Source organism: Anolis carolinensis, chromosome 2 (genome assembly GCF_035594765.1).
Source record: "Anolis carolinensis isolate JA03-04 chromosome 2, rAnoCar3.1.pri, whole genome shotgun sequence".
Classification (NCBI taxonomy): Eukaryota; Metazoa; Chordata; class Lepidosauria; order Squamata; family Dactyloidae; genus Anolis; species Anolis carolinensis.
The window spans coordinates 103,579,867-103,601,934 of record NC_085842.1 but is presented as its reverse complement, the minus strand read 5'-3'; the positions used below and the strand labels follow the sequence as shown (position 1 = coordinate 103,601,934).

Sequence of the window (22,068 nt, the reverse complement as noted above, 5' to 3'; positions counted from 1 at the left end):
GGGGGGAGAAAAACAATTTGTAGAGCACATGTCTGTAATAGCCAACTGTTTATAATAATCTGACTAGAGCAAAAGTAATTTTCCCACTTTTAACAGTCTATTACATTCCGCTTTTCAGTCACTTTTATTTGCATTTAAGGGGCAAAATAATTGGATTCTGTACCTACTGGATGAAGATGAAGGTCTAATCACAGTTCTGGACCTTCTGAAGGAAAGGGAATAAACTGAGCCAGGACAACCATTGCAAAAAAAGGAAGTGAGAAATATTTGCAGCGTGACAAACTGAAGAGCCTAGTCACATAACATTTCCCCTCATTAAAAAATAATGATGTTGCTAAATGTCAAGCTACATGTTGCATTAATAATATTTAAAATCAACAACTGTGTTAAAATTGGCAGGATATTTTGCAAGCTAGAACATTGTTGTAGGATATGAAATCCATCTGGATTATCCTTTTGGCCATTTGATGAACTACGTTACCACAGAGCCATGTTAGAGAATCTAGAGATTCTTCTGAGATGACATATTTATTAAATCTATGAATAATCAAATTTACAAAAGTTAAACCCACACATTTGGGGGCTAACAGTATATAGCTCTTTTCCCTTCCTAAATATATATTAACTGCAATGTACAGTATAATGAAAATACTAAATTATCTTTGTTTATTCACCATAGTATTTCAGAGTACTATATATCACACAGCTCTACACTAACAGTTACTCCAACTCCCAGTTAATACCAAATTACTGATTATTGTTCACGCTCTGTTTCTGCCCTCCCTTTTGTTGAGTAGATACTCAGCCTTCTGTGATGACTCATGGGCCATGTAGTCCTGTTCCTAACACTGTTGTGACAGATGAAGAGGAAAACTTCGGTTTCCCACCGTTTCAGCCAGAATTGGAGCTTTTTCAGCCAGAATTGGAGCCCTTGCACCTGCAGGAGATTTGCCTTCCAGAAGTCTGCCAAACAAGCCTTGAGCCGAAATCTCCCCCATTTTCTCGCCGCGATTATTATAAACAACAAAAAAGCGCTCAGGAGGCTTCTCGCAGGAGCGCTAGGATCGCTGCCAGGCATTCAGATGATTAAGCCTGCTTCCCATGGGAAACTTTAGGGAGTCATGCATCTGGACACAGAGAATGGCTTTCGGTTCTGGTTCCCCAGAGAATTGTTCTTTGGCGGGGAAACGAGACCCTATTTAGGTGTTTTGCCCACGTAGGAACCTTGCGGAGTCAATTCGTCAGCTACGGGAGTAGGTTGTGTGTGGACTACGCTACTCCCGCTTCCAAGCCCTCGTTCCCGTTTTCAGCCTTGCTTTGCTTCCCAGGACCTTGTCTTGCTCCACGGACATTGCCTTGCTTCCCGGACCTCGCCACGAATTTACCACGGATCCTGTTCTTGCTCCTCGTTTCTTGTTGCCTTGAATTAAGCCTAGTGTTCCAAGAATCAAGTTTACTTCCCAGCCTTGCTTAAGTTTCGTGGACTAAAGGACCTTGTCATTTCCCCTCACTTTGCTTGGCAAAGTGAGTGTTTCGGTTATTGGATTACAACTTTGGACCTTAATATTTCATATTGGACATTGTTTCTTTGGACTAATTTTGACCTTTCCTGAAAGGTCTACTTCTGGACTATTTTCTACACTTGTTTTTATTAACTTTATATACTCTTACAATAAAGATATTAGATAGATTCTGGCCTCTGTGAATGGTTATTGGTGCTCTGCAGCCTGGGTCTTGACACCTTCTCACATCACATTATTCTCCACAGCCTGTCCTATTTTATAACCCCCCCCCCCCCAACACACACACACAAACATTTTGGCCAGTCTTATAGAATCATTAGAATAGTAGAGTTGGAAGAGACCTCATGGGCCATCCAGTCCAACCCCCTGCTAAGAAGCAGGAAATCGCATTCAAAGCACCCCCGACAGATGGCCATCCAGCCTCTGCTTAAAAGCCTCCAAAGAAGGAGCCTCCACCACGGCCTGGGGGAGAGAGTTCCACTGTCGAACGGCTCTCACAGTCTTCCCTGAAACATCCCTATGCAGTTGTTTTGTAAATGTGTTGAATCAGCACATGAAGACAGGAGTGTGTTAGCCCAGTTTCACTGTTCTCCTCAAACAGATGGTTCACAGGAAGCTTTTGTGAACAATAGGCTTTTGCATAGAGTCATTTTGGCCATTTGCCTTTGGCTTGTTCAGATGCCTGTAACAGCAAGGAGTCTGCCGCCATGTTTTTTTTTTTTTACCGAGATGGACCACATGACTACTGGTCATGGCTACCTTCTGTTCTATTCAGGATCATGCGACACACGGAGAGGCTGCCATGTTCTTGCACAGGGTTTCCCTGAGAGCCCTGCCTGTTGGGCCAACCAGAATAGAAGAAAGCTGTGACATGTCTTACACAAGCGTTGTCTATTTAATGGGGCGAGCGCCTCCATTTCTCAGTTCTGTCCTGGCTCTAGAGATGTGCTTCAGTCCGATTGTCTTGCCCCTCGCTCTCAGCTTTAGCTTTTGGCTTGGCTTGGCTTCTAGCATTGATTCTCTTTGATTTTCCTTTATTTCCTTGAAGATTTAGTGGGTCTGGGAGTGGGAAAGTGTGACTGGGTCTGTGCAGCATTTGGGGCCTTGTGGGTGGATGTGCTTTTTTTTTTAGGGTGGTTATGAGCTTTGAGACACCTTTTAGTCTTTACTAAAAACCAACCTACATATCTAAACTTACCACCAATACCTAATAATTTATTTCCTTTTCAATCTCATCACAAGTTCTCTTCATTTATATTTCTCTCTGTTCTCTCTGCCTTCTTAATAATTTAGCTGTTGTCACCTAACAATAATAATAAAACTATTAGGCTTCTGTGTAAGCATTCCCAAGCCAACAAAACCCATATTTTCTCTCTAACTCCATCCTCCATCAGGACATAAAAGATTATTGTTATTATAATTTGTACTATTCATAAGAATTTTACCAGCAAAACACCACCAACCCAAATTCCACCAGCCTTCACCTAACAATCTTATCCTTTGCAATTTCTCTGCCTTCTTAATTTCATTTAATAATAATAATTTGGCTGTTGCCTATAATAATAAAACTATTGGGCTTCTGTGGAAGCTTTGCCAAGCCAACAGAACCCATCATCTCTGTAACTCAAACTTACATCAGGACATAAAAGATTATTGTTATTGTTATTTGTATTATACACTTCAGTGGATCATACAACAGTGTTTTTCTAATAAGAGGACATGTTGCTTGCTTGCTTGCTTGTGGATGGTGGGCTGCTGGCCTCTTCCAGTATGTTATGAGAACAAGAAATGCAAAAGTTTTGGAAGAAGTTGCTGTTTTTTATTGGTAAATAAAGTGTAATAGTGGGCTGTTTAATGTGGAAGTACATCTTTGACATTTGGCAGGAAGGAATGGTGCCCTGCTGCTGCTCCTGGAGAAGTTACAGGGCAGAGCCATCTGGGGATACCTTTTTGGGAATATTTTTAAAGAGATTTTATTTCTAGAAAGAAAAGAAATTCCTAAAAATCAAGGGATGACCCAAATGTTATGAAACTTGGTGGGCCAACAGTGGTAGACGTGTCCTCCAAATGTGACCATTTTCATCCCATTAGCCCTACAAATGATGGGAAGGGGATCCCATGAAGCCACCTCATTGCAGCCAATGGGCTGGATCTAGCCTCATTTTTTGGCTGCAGACGAAAAACGGATCTGTGGGTCCCCGAAATTCAGATAGCAGAAACAGATTGAGGTTCAGCCAAAATGCAAAAGCCCAGTGAACAAGTTTACCAGTGTTCATGTGGGGAGATCACTGGAACTGGAACAGAAGATATCTGGATGAGCCTACATCCCTTTTTACATGTTGTTGTTGTTGTTGTTGTTGTTGTTGTGTATTTATATTCCACTTTTTTGCTCTTAAAAAGTGATAATTTCTAATTTGATCTTGATTCAATTATTACAGTGTTTCATGGGTAGTTTAACTCAAGGCCTCCCCTAGCTTAAATTCACTGGTCAAATGAATAGTTATGTCATGAAAAGCATTTTTTTTTAAAAAAGAAAGTTTATGTTAGTCTACATCAAGCTGATACTGGAGTTGACACTTCAAGTCTTAGACATGCATTTTTGGGCAGGATAGGACACAAAACCCAAAGTCTATAGCCTCTAGTGGCTGACTTTCTTGTTGTGGTTCCTAAATGTCACTCCCTGCCAACATTGCCTTCAACTGCCATGTCTGTTTTATTATGTAATGCATGTGCTTTGATCTAAACTCCACATTTGCACAGATCATTACTTAAAAATTAAGAACAACAACCCAGGAACAACTAATGAATGCTTACCTTTTTGACTTCATATTTAATGGCCAGCTTGATTCTGCTTAGACTTGGGCGATGATTTTCTGACCATGGTTGTACAGTCACGTCTCCATTCAAAATAGCCTCCACTTCTTCTGTGTCCCTGCAGAGATCCAGCACACCCACCACAAAATCCTTGCATTGCATAGATAACTTCCTATAATCATTCTAATGAAACAGAGAAAAACAAATGTTTTAACATTGCAGCATGAAACTTGGTTGAAAAAACTACCTTAAAGCTTGATCAAGATACAGCTATGCATAGTCACATTATATTGTGGCCAGGAAAGATGAATATTACTCCCTGGTACTAAAACTGACACCAATGTTTGGATCATTTTGGTGCCTAATCAACACTTGGCTTTTTAGTTAAAGCCTCTTGGAATCCAATCATATTGAGGCAAAATATATTGTATGCTTGCACTAGTTAAGTTTTATTAACTAGTTTTCCACTGTCTGGTTTCAAACGAATAAGCTATGTAATATATTTTTCACCTTTTAAAATAATTGGCTGGAATACTATGTCAACTACTTAACAAAGTAACTTCTCAAGGACTAACCCCACCCCCTTGCAACCACTAAACATGATGGAAATGACATTCACCTGTCACCACCAGCAAAATGAATCTCTTTCTCCTCATGCAGCTGTCAAAAGTGTGGCTGGGTTGGGAAGAATTGGGATCATGGCAATAGTGCCATGATTATGATTAAGTGTTCTGTCACAACATGTAGTATGAGAGAACCCCTGGTTTGATAATGGCATGTACTAGACAAGTGAACACGCCTCAAGGAAGATGTGCTTGTATAACAATATAAAAGCAGTTGGGAAAGAATCCGGATTTCCGTCACACTTTCACATCAAGACTATAGTTAGAAATGAGACGTTTGTTTGATTTATATTTGATTCTCACTTCATAATGTGAGAACCAGAAAGCTCCTATTTCTCCCCTGAATTAAAATGTGTACATTAAGGAAAATTCCTCACAAAAAGGCAGATATTAGGGGGAATATGCTTGCAAAAAGTACACACATTGCATATAAATTGTATATAGAGAGGCTACAAATGTTCATGTGCACTTAAATGCACAGGAAAAAGCATACAAATTTTCATCTCGACTAGAGATGCAATTTTCCCTTATTTTGTTTTTACATGCAAGGAGAAATAATTTGGAAAGTTTTTTCCTCACTACAGGAAAAATGTTTTTGCATAATATTTTCCTGGTATTTGGATGTCATGATATCTTCTGAGAAATTTATCAATACAGAAATATAGATGAAAAACCCATCTAGATTTCTTCACAATGTGTGATCATGGTAAGAAAACAAATTAAAATCATGTCATTGCAATATTCTTCCTTAAAAAATTAGATGAGCATTAAGAAACACCTTTTTTGGTCAAGAAAAAAAATCTTTTTCTCCCCTATCTGTAAGATGGAATTTTTTAAAAAGTTGATCCCTAGATTAACAGAGATAGGAAAAAACTGAATGGCTCAATCTTCTGACAGCAGAAGATTTCCAGAGGAAAGTATACAGTGCTGTGTCTTATTTTATTGTTGCCCTAAACCATTAAAAAGCAGGAGGAATAGATGAAAGAAAAAGAGAAAGCACAGAGTAATCGCATCAGCAAGTGAATTAATGATCTGACATTTTTTTTCCGGTTCATATTTCATAGCTGTGAGTATGGATGAAGGGCAGCCACAAATTTCTCAGGGAAACAAAGCTCTGTGGACATGTTTATTATAGAGAAAACAAGGGAGGCGCCCTCCAAACCGGCATGTGGAGCTTATTCTGCTCCTTGTACCTTCCTCACCCCTACTCAATGTCTTTATTTTTTGCAGGGATTAAAGAAACATCAGTGATGTGTATGTGTGTGTGGATGGATGGGAAAGAAATACACTTGGGCTGCAGTGTTTGTGGAGTTGGGATTCATGGATTTGATTATTTGCGGTTCACCCCAGGCTCCAGAAGCATGCAGGGTTAAGGCAAGTGCTACACAACTGAGAAGACTCCTCCCAGGCCCCGGTGCCATGCCTCTACCTCAGCTTGACCCTGGTGGTAGCATCTGGAGAACCAGGGCAGGAGCAGTTAAGATAAAGGACTGCTGCTGGTATAGGAGGAAGCTGAGGCAAAGGAAGCTGAAGTTGCTAGCCTAGCTCAGGGTCTTTCCCAGGACTATAGGCAGGCCTTTAGCTGGGGGGGGGGGATATTAGGGGTTCAAACCACCGTTGAAATTTTTCAGGTTAAAAAAAAAACTGTTTTGCTCATGAATTTTAACTGGTTAACCAAATCCCCATGCTAAGTCTATGAGACGCAAAAAATTAATAGTCCCTCCAGGCACTATCTCGAGCAGATATTGACAGGTCTGTAGCCGGGGTGGGGGGTGGGGGGTGGGTTAGGGGTTCAACCCCCCCTCCAAATTTTCAAAACCCCCTCCGAATTTTTTTTCTGGCTACGGCCCTGACTATAAGTGCTACAGTGTGTGACCTGTGGAATTGGTAACATCCAGTGCTTCATCTCCATGAAAGCAACACAGTGCAGAGCTTCTGAGTGCAATGGACAGGTGAGAGCATAGCGATTCAGCTAATGAAGAGAAATAAAAGAAAGAAATTAAACCCAGCCAGCCAGTGTAAGGCTTCCAGAGTTGGTTGGCATGGGGAGATCATTGCCATTCAGCTTAGGTGGTAGCCTCTCCACCCAGTGAAGAGGCAAAAACCAAATCTTGCCAAACTTTGAAAAAAAAACTCTCTAAGACCCTTAGTGCTAAAAATATATAGCATGATGCTTGGAAATATCAAACATACACACGATCATACAACCTGAGAAATCAGGTGTAGTAAAATTGTCAATGGCACTCACCCCTCTTTTCTTTTTGCACCTTCAATGCCAGTTATTGACTAGCTGTATAAAGAAACCTACTGATTTATTAATAAGGCTCTGGGGAGAGTTTTAAAATAAAAAAACTTTTTTAAAAGGACAAGATTGAGAAAAGGTAGAGATGTGGGGGACATCATTGAAAGTTTTTTTATTTCAAATTAGGTCATTTTTAAAAAAGTGAGAAGCATGACAACAAATGCTATATTATATTTTTCAATATAAAACATATCTTTAATGAGTATTAAATTGATGGAAGATTCTCCATTACTCCATCAAAGTAATTGAACCAAGTGTTACCAGCAGAAATCTGTTGGTTAGCAGTAAGTGCAGAAGAGGCAAAGGAAAACATTTCTTCATGCAATGCTCATAATTTATGAAATTCATCATCAGAAAAAGCTGCCAGAGAGCAACTCCCATCAGCCCTACCCAGTGATGATGGAAGTTACACTCCAGTAACATTGAAAGAGTATCACATATTCATAATAGTTTTAATGGATCTTCATTGTTCAGTTTTGTAGCCTACATGCCACAAGGTTAGTGAAGAATAGAGATTGTCTGATTTATCCCTGCTTCTCTACTCATGCCTCAAATCCATCTAAATCCGATGGAGAGAGCAATAATGCATCAGTGCAATTTTCTGGGTTGCAAAGCAAAAGAATTGTTGCAAAACATTTATTTTATATTGACATAGCAGTCCCGGCACCCAGTACAAATCTGTAATTAATTACCATGGAAAGCAGAGTGTGAAAATGCTGGTGGAGGTTAAGAAATGTCTATGTTTATAAACTCACAAGATTCTAAATTATCATGTAGAACCACTTGTTTGCATCATTTGACTTGCAGCAATATAAAGCAGTCCAATGTCTCTGTCCTTATTATGCCCCTCACAGCAGCCTGCTTTACAAATATTAGCCAATGGTTTATTGCATTTGACAGTATGTCTACAGGTAAGGTAAACCATGGGAGGGCATGAGATTGCACTTTTATGATACAGGAAAATGTCAAGGACCAAAGTATTATTACATGATCCATGATTAACCTTAGGAAGCTGCATTGCATTCATGCACTTAGTTTCCTAAATCACATTTGAAAATAAAATATTCAGCAACAGTGCATGAAAGGAATGGACATGGATGCTGTAAAATGATTAAATGTGTTTTTGTTGATCTTAATGCAAATAGAATGGAGCACACCCCAAATGAAGCATATCTGAACAAGGTAAGTAAAAGCAAAGCTTGGGAAAATTTCCATTGCTATTGAACATTCTGGTTCTAAGAGTCTTATTTCTCAAAAGTACACTTCCTACTTTAAAAGTATATACATTCTCTGTGAGGTAGGTACAAGAGATGTTTTGAGTCTCATTTGTAAAGAGAAAGTAAGGTATAAATAAACATAATAAAAACAACAGGAACAACAGCCATGGAGGTGGGAGAAACGATTGTAGCCTCCAACTTTCCAAATCTACTCATAATGAACTACTCAGTATGAACTACTGCTCATAATCACCATGCATGCCAATGAAAATATCCGCAAGTGCCATCAGAAGGTGTTAATAAGATTTGGAGGCATAGTTTCTAAAATGTATCCAGATCTGTCCCGGGGCAAAACCAAGTATTGAGCATAGTTAGGTCTCAGCAAAGGTTCAGATCAAAAGTGACATAGCATATACAAGTGGAAGGAAAAAGTTCCTGACAGTAAAAGCTGTTCAGCAGTGGAATATGCTGCCTTGGAGTTCGGTAGAGTCTCCTCCTTTGTAGGTTTTTAAGCAGAGGCTGGATTGACACCTGTTGGGACTGCTTGATTATGTGTTCCGCATGACAGAATAGGGTTAGACAGGATGGCTCTTGGAGTCTCTTCCAGCTCTATGATTTTGTGATTCTATAAGTGTAAGCCATAAAACTTTTTGAATATATGGGAGGTAGGTGTAAAATTCTCAAGTGCGTTCTGTGTTTGGACTGTTCTGCGTTGGTGAAGATCCAGATTCTCAAGGTTTACAGCAAATTACTAGGCATTATAGCTAGTCCCTAGATGTCTTGGATTAGTTCAAAAATAGCAGACAATCCTTTGGATTTCTAGTTTTTATTCTAGGTGAAATGTAGACAGGAGAAACAATCTAAACATTGTTTTCCTCCATAATGTACAACATCAATTTTACAAAATTCAGACATAAAGGATTTGAAATGAGTAATTTCCTGCTCTCTTTTGACCCCATGGAGATTAGAAATTTCTAACCTTCCTGTTCTGAAAAAGCCACTTGCACTTGCCATTCATTGCAATTTAGCTGAGTAGCTTGTAATTATCTGCTGATTATGTTCTAAATGAACTCTCTAGTGCTGCTACATCTGTTCAAAGCCACACACATTTTTCTGAGTTCTTAAGGAACCCAAAGAGCCTTGCTTTTTAAACATTTGTATGAAGGGGTACAATGAAAACAAGTGAGCAACTGTAGCCAATTAATAAATAAAGAACACTTTAAAAATGCAATGTAAATGGCATAAGAGGCTTCTGCTTTAAGTAATCTGAATCTATATCACATTAATAGCTATTTACTACTGAAATGGGGCAAAAATATAACAATGGGAGGCAGGGTACTGAAACTGATGCACTCTAACATAGATAAGAAATGCTTATACTTCATTAGTCGCAAGTGCCCTGTTCTGAATTGAGAAATATCTGTAGGATATTGGTGGCAATAATGATATGCTACTGTTATATATCCTTCTTTTACACCAGAAGAGTTCTGTTGGATCAAAATCTGAAGGCAAGTATAAGTTACAATTTTCTTCACTAGCTCTAGGGTTGCTAGGTCAGGACTATCCTTGCTCTAAGATTTCAAGGCCAAAATTGATTAGTTAATTCAGAATAAAGGGTGTGTGATGTCAAAAGTTTAATGTTGCTAAGAGAGCCCCCTGCTAAACATCAACTAAAGTTTTTCAGATTATGTCATTCACATCTAAAACATCATGTATAAATCATCTATATATATATAAATGAGTGATGGCATCACATCGACCCACAAAACAACCAAACTACAGACCCCCCAGTCTGTCAGTCAGTCCAGAATAAACAGATGGCGTCCGTCAAGAAGACGACGGAGGTCCAAGCTATTAAGATTAAGCACAGGTTGCACAACAAAAGCCCACACAGTTCCTCCCGCCGTCTATGCCCAGTGTCCTTGGTAACTTACGTAGTCAGCAAACGAATCACACCCGTCTTCAGGAATTTCCCACACAGAACCCAAGCGTTCGTCCAGATTACCTTGCCCAACGCAATTAGCCATTGCTTCCAAACCCCATTTTATGCCAGTTTACAGCTCCTTATCACTATCAGCTGTTACCCTAATTCCAGGCGTTTCCTCATCACTTTCCTCATCAGAACTGAAACACCTTTGACTACGCCCCACAGCATCCCCAGCTGTGGATCCCGTCCCATCTCTCCAGCTTGTCCACGGGTCTAATCCTGAAGGTCCCCAATCGCCTTCCATACTATCATTGCCAGTGGCACCCAAATCCTCCCTCACACGGGTCCATTCCATGTCATCCTCCTCTGAGCCAACCATCTCTTCCTCCATTCTCTCAGTAAAACCCTCAAAGGAGTCCTCGTCAGATGGTTCTGCAAAGATATCCCGCAGCCGCTTCCTTTCTCGCTTCTCGAGAGTATCTGACTCCCGAGGAGTCTTACGACCACGTCTCCCAGTATCGGAGCCATAAGGCTCAACCATAACACTCCAACCTCGAAATTTGACAACACAACCCATCATCCACGCCTCTAGGTTGATACAACAAAAAGAAAAGAAAAATAAAGTCCTAATTAGAGGGAGAGCAATAATTGGTTTTATCCAATTGCTGCCAGTTTAGAGGGCTAATCTCTGCTCACTTGGTCTCCTAGCAACCAACTCAGCCAAGGGACAGCCAGAGTTCAGTTAGGGGACAGGCAGACTTTGGCCTCACTTAGGCCTCTTCCACAGATTATCTAATTTGCACTGGATTATATGGCAGTGTAGACTCAAGGCCCTTCCACACAGCTATATAACCCATTTATAATCTTATATTATCTGCTTTGCACTGGATTATCTTGACTCCACACTACCATATAATCCACTTCAGTGTGCATTTTATACAGCTGTGAAGAAGGGGCCTCATATAATCCAGTACTAAGCAGATAATATAAGATTATCAATATACAGTAGAGTCTCACTTATCCAACATAAACAGGTCGGCAGGATAAGTGAATATGTTGGATAATAATAAGGGATTCAGGAAAAGCCGATTAAACATCAAATTAGGTAATCGTTATACAAATTAAGCACCAAAACATATTATACAACAAATTTGACAGAAAAAGTAGTTCCATGCGCAGTAATATTATGTAGTAATTACAGTAGAGTCTCACTTATCCAACACTTGCTTATCCAATGATCTGGATTATCCAACACATTTTTGTAGTCAATGTTTTCAATATATCGTGATATTTTGGTACTAAATTCATAAATACAGTAATTACTACATAGCATTACTGCGTATTGAACTACTTTTTCTGCCAAATTTGTTGTCTAACATGATGTTTTGGTGCTTCATTTGTAAAATCATAACCTAATTTGATGTTTAATAGGCTTTTCCTTAATGCCTCCTTTGGAAAACCTTATTTTAATGGGGATTTTTGTCTATGTTATTAATGTTGGTTTAAGGCAAAGGTAGGCAGGAGTTAGCTACTTCTGATTGGTTGTGCGTCACCATGGTAATGAAGCTACTGCTGTAGACATGTAACTATTTGGAAAGGCTAGCAAGAAAGGGGTGGAGCTAGCTGAAAGGAAAAAGGAGGGAACATTTTAAAAGTTATCTCAGTTGAGGTTCTAGCTAGGGAGCTAGAAGGAAAACTTCTGTATTTCAGTTGCTAGCTAGGGAGCTAGAAGGAAGACGTCTGTATTTGAATTTCTAGCTGGTGAGTTAGGAGGAAGATGTGTGTTCAAGTTGTAGCTTCTGATGTTATATTGAAGTAATAAGAGACTGATTTAAGTCTGGTTCTCAGGTAGAACTGAGAGGAATAAGGAGTCTGTTGACACTAGGTTTCAGTCAGTTTGACTATAGTGAAGAGTAACTTTGAGTTTTAAGTGCCCAGTCAGAAAGGCTGTGGAGAAATATATATTTCTGAAAGGAAAGATAGTGCCTCAACAAGTTAAACTAAGTTTAAATTTTTGGAAAGTTATATATCAACAGCTTTGTGTAACCAAGTGAGTGCAAGACAATATTTATTATAACCAAGTGGAACTGAAGAAAAGAACCTTGGTAACAAGATACACTTTATGTGCCAAAGAATTTATAAACATTTCTTTGTTTTCAATAAAGATAGTGTCTTCGAGTTGTGAACTGCACTACACAGAGTCTTCAAGGATTCATCCCTCACTCTCCCCTCAGTACCACATTGCCTCATACACGTCGTGCATGCATGGGGTCATGTGTTTATTGTTATTCAGTGGGTGGGATCTTGAAACGGAGACAGAGGCGGTCCAACCATAAGGCGAACTAGGCACTTGCCTGTGGCGCCATCGTCCCAGGGGCGCCATCGTCCTGGGAGGAGGGCACCACTCTCCACCTCCTTCTCTTTTGGGCCTTCTGGCGGCCACGCTGGGCCCCCCGGTGCCCATGCTGGGCTTTCCGGCCGGCGCAGACCCACCTTCGCACCACGGGAGCCCACCTTTGGGGCCTTCAGAGATTGTGAGGTCTGTGAGAACTTGGAAGCTAGGTATGTGGGGTTTATATATCTGTAGAAGGTCCAGGGTGGGAGAAAGAACTTTTTTTTGAAGCAGGTGTGAATGTTGTAATTAATCACCTTGATTAACATTTAATGGCCCCGTGGCTTCAAGGCCTGGCTTCTTCTTGCCTGGGAGAATCTTTTTTTGGGAGGTGTTAGCTGTTCCTGATTGTTTACTGTCTGGATTTCTTCTGTTTTCAGAGTGTTGTTCTTTATTTATTGTCCTGATTTTAGAGTTTTTTTTAATATTGAGGGCTATCTGGGTTATCTAAGTCCACACTGCCCTATATCCCTGTTCAATGTTTAGTGCTAAATTCGCAAATATAGTAATTCCTACATAACATTGAACTGCTTTTTCTATTGATTTGTTGTAAAACATGATGTTTTGGTGCTTAATTTGTAAAATCATAATGTAATTTGATGTTTAATAGGCTTTTCCTTTATCTTTCCTTATTATCCAACATTTTCGCTTATCCAACGCTTTTATTTTTCAGTGATTGGTGGGGGGGGGGGGGGCGCCAAAATTCTGTTCGCCTACACTTGAAAAATACCTAGGGCCGGCTCTGAACGGAGATTTCCCCCTGCCTGATTGTGAAGTGCTTTTTACATTTTAATGGTGGCAGCGGTGGGAATTTTTTTTTCCCCCTGCCTGTTTGAGAAGCCTCTCTTCCGCCTTGTATGTTTCACACCAGCATTTAGTAGCACATCTGATTTGTGAACCTCATCCATTTCATTGTTCCACATCACTCTCATAGTTCATATGACTAAGTGGGAAATTATATTTGGAGGCTAACAATCAATTTTAAATAACTAATAATCCAACTCATTTTAAAAATGTTGTGAATTTTAGCACTAGTTTCCCAAGTAAAATTCAGTAAATAAGGAAACCAAAACAAGGACACAATCGTTCAGTACATGTAGAGAATCCAGTATAACTTATCTTGATTATCAGCACCAGTTTTCAAATGAAGTATTATTTTAAATATCTCAAGTGCTTATAAATATTTACCAAACAATCCTGTGTTAAAATATGCATAGTATGCATTTGCCAAATTGGATTTCCTTTCACTTATTTATTTTGTCTACAGATTGCCATATGTTTGGAAAGCAGTCAAGTTCTGAATCTGCCTGCAAGAGAGTGGGCGAGTGTTGGAATCACAGACGCCTTAAAGGGCCAGACTTAAAAGTGGCTTCAAATCAGAGTTTATTGAAACAAAAGGAAAAGGATGCAGGGATACTTAAATGCAGTTCCACTGGTCAAAACTCAAAAACCCAAACCAGACCTGGTCCAAAAGGTAAACAGAAATGTAATCCAGATTAACTGGATGCAAAGAGCAACAAGTCAAAGAAAGTGCTCTAAGGCAAAACAAAAAGGCACAGTACACAAATGGTTAACAGAGGGAGTTGCAAGAAGAGAAACGTCGTCAGCCGAAGTCCAAGGTCGAAGCAGGAGGAATCCAAAACAGCGTTTCTCCAGTGTCCGCAAAAGCAGTGTCTTTAGCCAAAGCGGTTCAGGTCCAAACTGCAGATCTGAGTCCAACGCCAAACTTGAAACAGGCAGCAGCAAGACTACAAGAAACTTTCCCAATACATAACACCCAGCACATGAACACACATCAACACCTTGCCTTCTGCAAAGACTCCTCATCCCTGAACCCACTTTTATCTACAAATCACCATCGGAAGATGAACTGACCACCGCCCCATCAGCATCCCCCGCAGCTGCTCCCAGCTCTTCACGTGAATTCCCTTGACTCTCCCTCCAATTCCTCCATCTCCTGTCAAGACTTAGATCCCCACAAGAATCAGTTGGATCCCCTGATCCCCAGTCTTCACTCCCAGAGAACCCCATAAAGGTAACACTAATTGTTGGTGCCTCACAAATAGCTTGCACTTCTCTTATCTTAGTCCAATCCATGGTGTCTCCTTCTTCTCCTTCACTCATTGACCCATCATCCCCAGAGAATCTCTCAAACGACTCTTCATCTGTAGGTGCTGTAAGTATGTCCCGGATCCTCTTTCTCTGCTGCTCATCATCAGATTCCTGCTCCTGAGTAACCCTTTCCCCCCTTCTGGCACCCATACTACTGTTTGTATTTATTTATTTATTTATTTATTTCCAACATTTATATCTTGCCCTTCTCACCTGAAGGGACTCAGGGTGGCGTACACAATTGGCAACAATTCGATGCCTATACATAATTAAAACATAGCAATGAAAATCCAATTAAAACAATTAAAACAATATAAAAATATAAAACATATGGTTAGAAATCAGTTCATCCAAAATCCTCGTGCTGTGGCCGTAAATCAGTCCAGTCGTCTTTATCATTTAATCTTCGAAAGCCTGGGCACATAGCCATGTTTTCATGGCTTTTCTAACACATTACTCACAGGCTCTACTACAACAGCGAGACTATAATCCATTCAACAAGGAAAATAGAACTGAAAAAGAACATTGAAAATGTTTGCAGTTAGCCATCGGCTACCAGAGATTCTACCTCATAGAGGTGGAATGAGGATAAAAGAGGGAGCAGACAAGCTATGTGTGTCAATGACATTTGATGTTTTCCTTTCCACCATTTGACCTCCTTTTTTGCATCAGTCTTTATTACGATAATTGTATCAAAACACAAATATCCTAATACTTGTGTTATAAATATGAATTTATTCCATTTTTTTTAAAAAAAAAATCCAGGTAATTGTTGTAGACTGTTCAAAACAATTTTCAAAAAGAAGGCAGTGCACATAGGTTTCTTAGGCCATTGCCCACCCAGATAGTAGTTCCGCCTGTGTTTCAAATTTCCACATGTTTTGATATATGAATTTTTCCATTTTCCATTGCATGTTAAATAACACCGCCATCCTGAGACTGCCTCACTTGTACTATACTTGTGTGGGAATAAGAGGTCCATAAGGCTGAAGAGCAAGATGTGATTTTAAATATGACAGTCAACCTCATCATATGGGCTAATTTGCCCATCATACATAGTTGCTCTCCCCTTTTGCCATGGAGCCCATTACACAACATACATCTACTTCTGGTGAAGCTCTATGGCAAAAGGGGAGAGCAAGTGGTGTACGCCATTGTGACAACAACATGGGAGTCTTCCCATGTTGCTTTTGCTACAATAGGAGGAAGCCAGATGGTGAACGCTTCCCCCATGGGATGGGGCCAGTAGCAAGTTGGGTGATGTGGGGCATGGGGTGATGGGTTCTTCACTGCTCTTGCCGGGCCCCCATGGATTCACCACAATGTGTGGCGAATCCTGACCTTAATTTGATAAGATCCAGTGTGAATACAAATGGCTTGCATTCATAAAGGGAAGAATGAAGGGTTTCTCCAATGTTGGACAATGTAGAAATGTCCAATGTAGAATCGTCTGACTTGAGAAGGGCACAGTGGAGGTATGCCATCTTCTGCTCTCAGCCCCCAAAATCTCATCACACAGCCTTTCCCACTAGTGATGTTGCATGAAACAGTAGTAATACAATCACTGTCTACAATGGGTACCTGTTTTGACATTCCCAGAATCCCAGACATCCCAGATATTCACAGGCATCTTCACTATTTTGCGACATAATGGCTGATTTCTTAGCTGCCCTATTGTTTGGTCAAGTCTACGAGTAGGCATAGCCTCAAGAGCCTAGCTGAAAGGCCAATGGGTATTTGTAGGGCACTGGATACACAACATCCTGCCAGTTCAGATGAAAAGAATATTTAAAAAGACTTGGAGAACTGATGTCTTGACTAACAGAATTCTAAATGAACAAGAATATTTGCTGTTTGGGACTAACTCTGTATAAAAAACGCACCCTTTGTGAAAACCCCACAACATTTGCACAGAAAATAACATTTTTGTAGAGCAAACATGTTATTTACATTCCTGCCATTCCCAACAGACTGAGAGAGTCTACTGGACTCTTTATTGGCTTCAAAAGAACAGAACTTGTAAACACATGCTAGCTGTGGGATTCTGGGACATGTAATGCAAAAAGGTAACCTTTCCAAGCAGTGGAACATTCACACATGCTTTAAACAGACAAGGGTTCTTTCTCCCACCCTGGACAGTCCACAGGTATATATACACTCCACTTGCTTCACTGTAAACAGAAGCTCTGAAGATGCCAGCCACTGATGCAGGCAAAACATTTGGAGAGAATGCTGCTGGAGTATAGCCATACATCCCAAAAAACTCACAGCAACCCAGTCAAAAGTTATTTAACATGGTCAACAGTCTCCCCTGAAAATGCCAGGATTTTTGTGGAGGAGGAGAAAAGACTGGATTTTGATGTTCACCCCTGCTTTTACTCCCTAAAAAATATTGAAATAGTTTAAAGAGAACAATTGTTCAAGATTGAATACCTCTAACAGAAAAGGAAATGCAGCATCCCTCTATCCCACATTGTTCTCCTTTATGTGCATTCTAATCATTTTCCTGAATATAGGATATTTTAAAATTCAAAATGCACTTCTCCATATGCTTAACCTGCTGAGGGCAAAACACATACTTTTCATATTGCTGGTTGTAAAAACCTGAACCTGCAAAAGAAAATATGCTGCTGTGCTAAAAGGAAAGGAACGAAGAAAAGCAAACCTGCCTCATATTCAGCTGTTGCTCTTTTCAGTGAAGAAAAACTTATTCTCCATCTTAAGATATTTTCAATTGAGGATCTGGTGGAAGATGTGGGAAGGTGTGGTGCTTGGGCAGAGGCAGCTAACCTGATTCCTACCTAGAACTGCATGGAAATGATACAAACAATTCTCTAATTTATTCAGGAACCCAACCCAGGGTCCTTTCACATTAAATAACTATAGGCAGTGGTTCAATTATAATTGCCATGAAAATACCTTATGCAGTCAAGGTACTGAGAGAACAGAGAGTGACATGCATATTATTGCCTACAAACATCAGTCCCTGGTTGTAGGGATATCTATCCCTACAAATGGGGAGGTGATAAGCTGATGCCTCCAAGGACTGGATCAGAATTCTAAATGACAACCAACTAGAGAGCTAGAGCAAAACTAACAAAATTAATTTTAACAGGAAGAAAGGTATGGTACTACACTTTGACAATAAAAGTGAAATAAAGAGGCATAGGATGGCTGACACCTGGCTTGAAAACAGTACAAGAAAGGGATCTAGGAATCTTAGTAGGCCACAAGCTGAACATGAGTCATCAGTGTGATGTGACAGATTAAAAAGCTAAGGCGATTCTAGGCTGTATCCGTAGGAATATAGTGTATCGATGGATGTCATAGTCTGACTCTATTCTGCTTTAGTCAAATCTCATCTGGAATCCTATGTTTAGTTCTGGGCACTACAATTCTAGAAGCATATTGACAAGCTGGAACATGTCCAGAGAAGGGTGACCAAAATTATCAAAAATTAGGAAGCCAAACCCTATGAGAAGTGGCTTAAGAAGCTGGGTATGTTTATTTTGGAGAAGGAAGGATGAGAGGGGACATGATAGCCATCTTTAAATATTTGAAAGGATGTCACATTGAGGTGAGGGCAGGTATGTTTTCTGTTGCCCTGAAAACTAGGAGTCAGAGCAATGGAAAGAGAAGAGATTTCACCTAAATATTAGGGAGAACTTTCTGATGGTAAGAGCTGTTTAGCAGGGAATAGGCTTTCTCAAGCATGGTGGAGTCTCCTTCTCTGGAGGTTTTTAAAAGAGCTGGGTGGCCATCTGTCAGGGATACTTTGACTGCGTGTTCCTGCATGCAAAGCCAGCCCTAGGTATTTTTTAAGTGTAGGCGAACAGAATTTTGGCGCCCCCCCCCCCCCCAAACCAATCACTGAAAAGTAAAAGCGTTGGATAAGCAAAAATGTTTGATAATAAGGAGGGATTAAGGAAGAGCCTATTAAACATCAAATTACATTAAGATTTTATAAATTAAGCACTAAAACATCATGTTTTACAACAAATCAACAGAAAAAGCAGTTCAATACCTTGCGGAGGCAGGCCGCAAGAGACAGGAGTTGCTTCGATGGCGCCCCCAACAAGATGGCGCCACAGGCAACTGCCTAGTTGGCCTGGTGGTTGAACTGCCTCTGCCTGCATGGCAGCTGGGGTAGTACTGGATGGCTCTTGCGGTCTCATCTGATCTCTCCCTTTCTTCCCCTTTAGACATTGGAAAGTTCTTCCATGAGGCTTTACTGGCAAGTGCTAAGGGAGCTGGGGACCAGGGCCAGCCCAAGGTAATTTTCAAGTGTAAGCTAACAGAATTGTGGTGCCCCCCCCAACCAATAACTGAAAAATAAAAGTGTTGGATAAGCGAAAATGTTGGATAATAAGGAGGGATTAAGCAAAAACCTATTAAACATCAAATTACATTATGATTTTACAAATTAAGCACTAAAATATCATGTTTTACAATAAATTGACAGAAAAAGCAGTTCAATACATGGTAATGTTATGTAGGAATTACTATATTTGCGAATTTAGCACCAAACATTGAACTGGGATATAGGGCAATGTGGATTCAGATAACCCAGTTCAAAGCAGATATTGTGGGTTATTCTGCTTTGATATTCTGGGTTATATGGCTGTGTGGAAGAGCCCTGAGGCTCCTTAGGAATCTATAGGAATTAAAAGGCCACCGAAAGGGAATCTGGCCCCCGGTATTAAAAACATCTCTAAAATCAGGACAGCAAATAAAGAACAACACTCTGAAAATAGGGGAAATCCAGACAGGAAACAATCAGGGCCAGCTAACACCTCCCAACCAAGGATGCCCCCAGGGAGGAAGCAACCAGGCTCTGAAGCTGCAAGGCCATTACATGCTAATCAAGGTGGCCAATGGCAAAATCTGCACCTTTCTCCAGCAGACAAGAGTTCTTCCTTTCTCCCACCCTGGACATCATAATAATAATAATAATAATAATAATAATAATAATAATAATAATAATAATAATAATAATAATATGAATAATAGAAGTCTTATACAGTATATTCAGGTCCAGATATGTAACCTCACTTACCTCGATTCCAACAGACCTTACAAACTCTGAGGATGCCTGCCATAGGTGGGGTTAACCATCAGGAGAGAAAGCTTCTGGAACATGGCCAGGCAGCCTGGAGACCTGGCCTCGAGAAGGTGAAGGCAGGCCAGTCCGCAGGCGGAAGCCGGCGGGTGGCGGGGGAGGCCTCGGCCGGCGGGTGGCGGGGGAGGCCTCGGAGGCCAGTGCAAGGCCTCGGAGGCCGGCCAGGTTGCTGGCCTGGGAGGAGGAGGCGGGGGTGCACACACATGCATGCATGCACATGGGAGGGGGAAGGTGAGGCACGCCCAGAGGGTGCGCCCCTTCCCAGTGGAGAGAGGGAAAAAAGACAAAAAGAAGCTGCTCATTAAAGGCACTTAGAGGCATCTCTAGAGGCGTCTCAACTGCACCCCCCAGAGGATGGCGCCTTCGGCAACCGCCTACTTCACCTAATGGTTGAATTGCCCCTGCTGAGGATGTTCAGTTTGGAGAAGGAAAGCTGAGGTGGGACATGATAGCCATCTTTAAATATTTGAAAGGATGCCACATTGAGAAGGGGGCAAATATATTTTTCTGCTCCTTTAGGGACTAGGACATAGTGCAACACATTCAAATTGCATGAAAACTATGGAGTCAAAATGCAGGAAGACAATTGCTGTTTAGCAGAGGAATATGCTGCCTGGGAGTGTGGTGGAGTCTCCTTCTCTGGAGGTTTTTGAAGAGAGTCCATGTGACCATCTGTTGGGTGCTTTGGTTTAGCAGTTATTGTGCAATGATCTTCTTAAATGGTGGGTTATAGATATCATATGGTCCATTCTATGTCTAATGCTGTTACCTCAAGTTCTGTTGTGATCATAGCTGGAAGGAAAGATTGTCTTGTATCACTACCTAGGACCTGGAGCTATAATTGTAAGTTATTTTTTTCTTTTCAAATTAGAGTTTTGAGCCTTTGGGATTTTTGATTCAATTCAGATTTAGATAGATGCAACTGGGCTGGTAGATAAAGACTTCCGTGTCCCCTTACCTGCAAGCAGCCCCTCAAGGCTCTGAAAATATTACAAAGAACCCTTCCAATGAGTGAAACATTTTCTCTCATTGATATATATATATATATATATATATATATATATATATCCTAGAAACCATGACTTTTATGAGTCAGTTTTACAAATGACAGCTATGTCTTGGTTGTTAAGGTATTTTGTACCATTATAATCTCAATTGGCTTTCAGTTTCACACTGTAACTAATCCACATGCCTTTGATTCTCAGGCTAATTAGAATGTTTTTCTCCCTTACAGTTATCTCCAAGCATATTTATATGTTTATGCTAAAACACCTGTTTCTAGCAGATAAATGACGGAGTCTCTAGATAGCAAGCTGAAAATGAATGAAGGGCATGAGGTAAATGCTTTGGTTTGTAAAGACTGAGCTAATCTGCACACCCATTGAAAATAATTCATTCCCTGTTTTATACCAATACCTTTTTTAAGGGTAATTTAAAAGGAAGGTCTTCCTTAGTTGGGGCTTTGTATCATCCATTCTACTCACTGTCACAATGCAAGATTTACGAGAATATGCAGTATGATAATTTTAAAACTGTACTTTTTTCTAGTAAATAAATGGCTAAGGTAAAAAAAACTCAAGATTTTACCAAGTTATATATAAATATTGTGGTTCAAGTTTGGGAAAGGAGTATGGCAGGGTTGTATACTCTCAACCTACCTATTCATCATGTGATGTGCGAGGCTTGATGAATTCAAGGCTGGAATTTAAATTGCTGCAAGAAAAATCAACAACCTCAGATATGCAGATGATACTACTTTGATGGCTAAAAGTGAGGAGGAGCTGAGGAGCCTTATAACCAAGGTGAAAGAAGAAAGTGCAAAAGCTGGGTTGCAGTTTAACATCAAGCAAACCAAGATTATGGCAACCAGACTGACTGGCAAATAGAGGGAGAACAGCCACACACACAATACTCAGTCTTAACAAAAGATTTATTGCAACTAAAAAAACAGGCTCAGAGACACTTAATTGCATTCTCTCTGACCAAAACTCAAAGTTTTAGCCCAAACTGGGCTCAAAAAGAAGAACGGAAAATAATCC

General features: G+C 40.3%; 1 protein-coding gene across 2 annotated transcripts in view; it reads right to left on the bottom strand.

Moving 5' to 3' along the window:
• Window positions 1–22,068, bottom strand: part of trpc7 (transient receptor potential cation channel subfamily C member 7) — a 172,041-nt gene that overhangs the window by 98,288 nt on the left and 51,685 nt on the right. For both annotated transcript variants that reach the window (XM_062970336.1, XM_003223951.4), the window contains exon 3: window positions 4,338–4,520. In XM_062970336.1, coding sequence (XP_062826406.1) covers window positions 4,338–4,520 — 183 coding nt within the window. The remainder of the gene's footprint in view (window positions 1–4,337; window positions 4,521–22,068) is intronic.